Source organism: Salmo trutta, chromosome 5, assembly GCF_901001165.1.
Source record: "Salmo trutta chromosome 5, fSalTru1.1, whole genome shotgun sequence".
Classification (NCBI taxonomy): domain Eukaryota; kingdom Metazoa; phylum Chordata; class Actinopteri; order Salmoniformes; family Salmonidae; genus Salmo; species Salmo trutta.
In genome coordinates, this window is record NC_042961.1 from 52,972,264 (window position 1) to 52,979,550 (window position 7,287).

General features: G+C 43.8%; 1 protein-coding gene across 1 annotated transcript in view; it reads right to left on the minus strand.

Moving 5' to 3' along the window:
• The window catches only part of LOC115194485 (basement membrane-specific heparan sulfate proteoglycan core protein), a 63,629-nt gene extending 59,793 nt beyond the window's left edge, over nt 1-3,836 (minus strand). Inside the window, exon 1 of the mRNA XM_029754205.1 lies at nt 3,697-3,836. Coding sequence (XP_029610065.1) covers nt 3,697-3,727 — 31 coding nt within the window. The 5' untranslated portion in view covers nt 3,728-3,836. The remainder of the gene's footprint in view (nt 1-3,696) is intronic.
• Between the last annotated feature and the right edge of the window lie 3,451 nt (nt 3,837-7,287).

Genomic DNA, 7,287 nt, shown 5'->3' on the forward strand with positions numbered 1-7,287 from the left:
AGGTGGGTGCAACACATTGCTGGTGGATGAGGTGAGTTTCCACCTACTATGTAAAGTGCTTTGAGTAACTCAGTTAGTAGAAAAACGCTATATAAATCCAATCAACTTTTCATTTTGTTATCACAGTAACTTCTCAAAAGATCACGTGATAACATGAGATCATGTGAAATTCGTGTGTTTTTTTCCATACGGTAGTGCCACTAACTTATCCCATCATCAGTGTAAACAAACAAAGTACATTAATTAATTACTCTAGTACCATTCCTCAGCCGTATACCACAACAAGTGGCAGGGTGAATTACAGACTGCAGCTTGAAATGGCCATATTCTGCAGCAGGTTTGTATGTATTAGGATGACTCATTTACTGGAGGTAGCTCAACAGATCTGATTTTAAACCTAACCCTAACTTTTACCACACTGCTAACTTTATGCCAGACCCTAAATTAGGATAAAACGTGTATTTTTGTTTTCATGTATTTGTTTGATATGTAGACAATTTAGACATTGCAGCTGGCCCATCTAGTGGATATCGCTCAACTCTGCCTCCAGCAAAATATTCATCCCAATAAACGTGTCATGGAGGTCATAAGGATTGGACCAAGGCGCAGCGGGTAAAGTGCTCATCTTCTTAATTTATTGAAGTAACGTGAACACTTAAACAAAAATAACAAACAACGAAAACAGTTCCATTAGGCACACAGGCTACACAGAAAATAACCACCCACAAAACACCCACAAACCCCACTAAATATGGCCTCCAATTAGAGACAACAACAACCAGCTGCCTCTAATTGGAAGTCATTGCCAAAAACTCAACATAGAAATAGAAAACTTGATATACACATAGAAATAGAAAATATAGAACCTAAACCAGAAACACCAAAACACACAAAACAAACACCCCCTGCCACGCCCAGACCAAACTACAATGACAAATAACCCCTTTTACTGGTCAGGACGTGACAGTACCTCCCCCCAAAGGTGCAGACCCTGAATGCACCTCAAAAACAAAAAACCCCACAAAAACAACCACAATTTTAAAGGGAGGGAAGGGAGGGTGGCCACCGTCAATGACGGTCCCTGTGCTACACCCCCCCTTTCCCAATCCTCCCACTACGGAGGTGGCTCTGGCTCTGGGCGCAGCTCCCGTTCAGAAGACCCTGGGCTGCGCGGCATCTCTGGAGACTCCGGGCTGAGAGGCATCGCTGGAGACTCCGGGCTGAGAGGCGTCGCTGGAGACTCCGGGCTGAGAGGCGTCGCTGGAGACTCCGGGCTGAGAGGCGTCGCTGGAGACTCCGGGCTGAGAGGCGTCGCTGGAGACTCCGGGCTGAGAGGCGTCGCTGGAGTCTCAGGGCTGAGGAGCGTCGCTGGAGGCTCAGGGCTGAGGAGCGTCGCTGGAGGCTCATGGCTGAGGAGCATCGCTGGAGGCTCAGGGCTGAGGAGCGTCACTGGAGGCTCAGGGCTGAGGAGCGTCGCTGGAGGCTCAGGGCTGAGGAGTGTTGCTGGAGGCTCAGGGCTGAGCAGGCGCACTGGAGGCCTGATGCGTGGGACTGGCATAGGAGGCGCCAGACTAGTAACACACACGTCAGGGCTCGTGCGGGGAGCAGGAACAGGACGTACTGGACTGGGCAGGCGCACTGGAGGTCTGATGCGTGGGGCTGGCTTTGGAGGCGCCAGACAATTAACACGCACCTCAGGGCGAGTGCAGAGAGCAGGAACAGGACGCCCCGGACTGGGCAGGCGCACTGGAGGCCTGATGCATGGGACTGGCATAGGAGGCGCCAGACTGGTAACACGCACCTCAGGGCTAATGCGGAGAGCAGCAACAGGCACAGGGTACACTGGGTCTTGGAGATGCACTGGAGGTCTGGAGCGCACGGCCTGCACAACCCGTCCTGGCTGGATAGTCACTGTAGCCCGGCACCGTCGGAGCGCTGGCACAGGGCGAACTGGGCTGTGCTGGGGAATGAGGGCTGCCGTGCGTAGAGCAGGCGCAAGGTAAACTGGGCCGAGGAGACGCACTGGAGACCAGATCCGTTGTGCCGGCACACTTCTTCCTGGCTGCCGGCCAACTCTCGCCCGGCAACGCTGCGGAGCCCTTATTGGCCGTACCAGACTGTGCGTGCGTATGGGTGACACCATGCGCATTTCTGCGTAACAAGGTGCTTGCTTGATCCGTCGCTCTCCATAATAAACACAGGGAGTTGGCTCAGGTCTCCACTCTGACTCTGCCCAACTCCCCGTGTGCCCCCCCCCCTTTTTTTGGGGGGGATGCCTCTCGGCCTCATGTTGCTCCCTTACTTTCCTTTCTCAGAAATGTCGTTCTGCCTTTGCTGCCTCCAGTTCCTCCTCCGGTCGCCGGTCGCCGGTCGCCGGTCATCAAGGATCTCCTCCCACGTCCATGACTCCAAATATCTCTCCTGCTGCTCCTTCTTCCGCTGCTTGGTCCTTTTTTGGTGGGTGGTTCTGTCATGGGCGTCGTAAGGATTGGACCAAGGCGTAGCGGGTAAAGTGCTCATCTTCTGAATTTATTGAAGTAACGTGAACTCTTAAACAAAAATAACAAACGACGAAAACAGTTCCATAAGGCACACCATAAGGCTATACAGAAAATAACCACCCACAAAACACAAGTGAAAACAAACCCCACTAAATATGGCCTCCAATTAGAGACAACGACAACCAGCTGCCTCTAATTGGAGGTCATAGCCAAAAACCCAACATAGAAATAGAAAACTTGATATACACATAGAAATAGAAAATATAGAATCTAAAACAAAAACACCGAAACACACAAAACAAACACCCCCTGCCACGCCCTGACCAAACTACAATGACAAATAAGCCCTTTTACTGGTCAGGACGTGACAAAACATCAACCTGCAGTTCTGGATACAGAGAAAGTACAGACACCAAAAACTCCAAAAAACCATTCAATCTCTGAATACAGTTTACTATAACTGTAGTGACGGAACTCTCAACCATTTACAATAACCACATCTTGAAACTAGAACACATCCAACAAATATAGCATTTTGCATTCATTGTCATTGACAGCACATTTAGCGACCACTGAGTTAGCGCTACTCTTTAGTTCCTGAGTGGTGACCTGGTTAAATGCACACCACACCACCACACCATCTGCTATACAAGTTCAGGTTCTCACAGAGATGCTACTTCAATGTAGGGTGGTCATTCACCCCCACCTCATATACAGATATATGATCTTAATTTAAACTATATTGTCACAGCAAAATAATCCTGCAGCAACAGGATTTGAACGTTTAAGTCCAACATGTTGCTTGATTGGTGGTTAGGCTATTAGCAGGCCAAAAGTAGGCGACATGAAAAGTGCAATACAGTTAATATAACCATGTGTTGGTTTTCAGTTAATTCATGTAAATCACAAAGCTCATCTGCATTTCCTGTGGTTAACGACAATTCTTAGCAACAAAAGAGTGATCAAATTAAGATCCTACATCTTTAGACCTACACCATATTTGCTGCTATCCAACTTTAGTGAAATTTACTAATAAGTATTTGCACTGTTATATCAATAAGGTATAAAACACACTAAAAAGCTAAAACATGAAACTGTCTTAATTTGCGTGATTGTCATATTCCTTTTTTCCATCAAAGGTTTAGTAAATCAGGTAATTAGTGTTCATAGACAAACACACTCACTCAGTACTTACAGAGTAACACACAGAGCAAGGTGGGCTCCATTCTGTCCTGACGATGATCTCTGAACTACAGTTCTTCTGACAAACCCCTCTACTTCCTATATGATGACAGATGGATTAGTTCACGCCTCTTTACCGTCACACAGAGAAATAGAGAGAAGCATTCTACAGAAATGTACGAAGACTGTGAGAAAAAAGAGTAACAGTTACTGGTGAGTTTATTTTCCGACCAAAGTCTTGTGATTAGCTACATGGCCTCACACTGGTTCCTTCCTCTTTATTGGATAGAAGGAGGGTGAAATGAGAATAGATACCCGAGTTGAGATCAGAGCTTGTGATTTGATATCAGAATGTGCAGATGGTTGTTTCATCTTTCCACCCACAATGCACAGATAGATAGATAGATAGATAGATAGATAGATAGATAGATAGATAGATAGATAGATAGATAGATAGATAGATAGATAGATAGATAGATAGATAGATAGATAGATAGATAGATAGATAGATAGATAGATAGATACTGACTATAGGCCTGCCTTCAAGCCTAGGGTGCTAACCTCAGTTGTTCCACTTAGCCCAAATAGACATCTTCACCCCCACCTCTTTCCCTCTCCTCACCCCCTCTCTTCACACACACACTACTGCTCAGTAATAGCCTGTGTCAAAACCACAGTCAGCTAGCTAACTCACTCATTACTCAGATGGTTCTTAGGGACACATTTAGTTAAATACTGACCACATAGATATGTCTTTGTTATTGTGATGTTAATGTGATGTGTATCAGGATAATTGTTCATGTATTTTTCATGTGTGTGTGCGTTAGTGTGTGTGTGTGTGTGTGTGTGTGTGTGTGTGTGTGTGTGTGTGTGTGTGTGTGTGTGTGTGTGTGTGTGTGGGTGTGTGTGTGTGTGTGGGTGTGTGTGTACTTCAGAGGCATGCACATGCATTACCACAGACCAGAGAAAGGATGAGTTTCAAAGCTGTAACTGGGTACATGAATCAAAACGTTTTAGAATTTTCCACTTTATTCCAACAGTTTACCTCTAAGTATATGAAAGTGTATTTTTGTAGAGTGTAGAGTGTGACACACGAACAACATGTGAAGGAGCAAACCTAAATAGAGAGAGAAAGGTTACAGGGGAAAAGCAGTCAGACTTCTCCTTTAGTGGGTATAGCCAGGTAAACATCTGGGGTTTCTTATCGCCCCCTTCAGGGACAGGCCTGTAACTACTCCACATTCTAGTGGATCACAATATAGAAACTAATATGGTCATTGGTCACATAGCAACAGCATAAGCCCTCAGTCTACTGGGTCTGCCCTCTTATTCCTTCCTCTCTCTATCTCATCATAATAGTACAGACATGGGACACTTCTGTATGGGTTCATATCAGTACAAGTCAATCTGAATGTGCTTTACAGAAGACTGACAGCACTACGGTGCATAGAGCTTTAGTTAGAAAGTGTTGCTTTACATAATAAGATTCAACTCAGAAAAACAGAGTAAAATGAATATGTCCTTATATCAAGTTATATTTCAAAGCAATACAATGATGAGGTGAATCATCACTTTTTATTTGATATGAGAATTCAAACAAAATATAACACACCTTCTCCATTTTAAGTTCCATGGTGGTTCACTCATCTGGCTCCTATAACAACTTCTGAAATTATTTTACAAAAGACTTACATGTTGAAAATGTTTTACAAAATACTTAGACGGTATTTCAAAATGAATATAAGTCAAAAGTTTGTGGAGTTTGTGGAGCTGGTAGACTCAGCAATTTGATGTAGATTTAGAAAGTAAACTGCATAGTTATTCAATTTCCACAACAACTAAGAGCGTTGAAGCATGAGACTCAACTTCTCCTCTGTTTTGATCCTGTGGCTACGACACTGTGAACACCGTGAAGTGAACCTGTGCATATGTGCAGATACTGTGTGTGCCTGTGTGAGAGTGAAGTCTTGCATTTCGCTCATCTCAAAATCTGCAGTGCTACTTGTGGCAACATAATTTAGCTGATTCTATATTTAATATAAAAATAAGCATTAAAGCTGCATTATATAAATATACATTTTTAATAACAAACTATAGTTACGTGTCCCATCTTATCTGTTATAGTAGGTTGGCCAACCAAGTATAAACACATCTTTAGTATTTAAAATTCTAATTAAAAACGAAAACGATTCACGTATAGTTTATATCCACCTGCATGTAAAAAGAGACACTATGCTCTTGTTTAATTAAAAAACTGAAATAAAGGGAGGTAAGTCTAATATTTAAAGAAAAACAAAATTACAATGCCGCCATTGGACTCTGAAGCAGTTGAAACAAGTTTTCTGGAGGGATGAATCACACTTCACCATCTGGCTGTCCGATGGGCGATTCTGGATTCTGGATGCTAGAGAACACTACCTCCCCGAATGCATAGTGCCAACTGTAAAGTTTGGTGGAGGAGGAATAATGGTCGGAGGCTAATTTTCATTGTTCTGGCTAGGCCCTTTAGTTCCAGTGAAGAGAAATCTTAACGCCACATTACATTATACAATCACATTCTAGACAATTCTGTGCTTCCATCTTTGTGGCAACAGTTTGGGGAAGGACCTTTGCTGTTTCAACATGACAATGAAAGTGTCCCGTGCACATTTTATTTTGACAGAATCTCCGTTTGGGTATTGGTTAGACTACAATGCACAAAGCGAGCACAAAGCAAGGTCCATACAGAAATGGTTTGTCGAGATCGGTGTGGAAGAACTTGACTGGCCTGCACAGAGCCCTGACCTCAACGTTGGAAGAAAAGGTGGGGACCAACTCCATATTAATTCCCATGATTTTGGAATGAGATGTTTGACGAGTACTTCTGCGACAAAAACAACAGAGTTACACATGGGATAAACAAACGTACAGCCAATAACACAATAGAAAATCTGTATACAGTGTGTGCAAATGAAATAGGGAGGTAAGGCAATAAATAGGCCATAGTGGCGAAGTAATTACAATTCAGCAACTAACACTGGAGCGATAGATGTGCAGATGAGGATGTGCAAGTAGAAACACTGGTGTGCAAAAGAGAAGAAAAAACAAAAAACAAATATATGTGGTAGGTAGTTGTTTGGATGGGCTATTTACAGATGGGCTGTGGACAGCTGCAGCGATCAGCTGCAACGATCGGTAAACATACAGTGGTTCTTCCTTTAAAAGTTGCAGTGTACTGCGGCACAGCTTGCGTGGTGCCGCAGAATTCTATGGCACGTTATTTAAGTGCCAACCACTGGTACCATTAATGCTAGTGAATGCTAGTTTGACCACGAGAGGGCATCTGTATGAAGCATGTGATAGCCTTCAATAGTGGCTGTACTAGAGAATTTAAAACCTTTTTTGTGAGAACATAGTATATGAGACTGATTTTAAGAAATGTTGCTTAATTAACTTGATTAATATTATGGTGTTTGTATTCCAAGAAAAACTAAAAACCCTTTGGGTTTCCATTAGGATGGAACGGAAAATATGGTGCTGTACAACGTGACATCGGGAGTAGGCTACAGTACTGCACTATTTTGCTAAAGAATCCCATGTCGTGCGGGCACGCGGGAGACGGGGG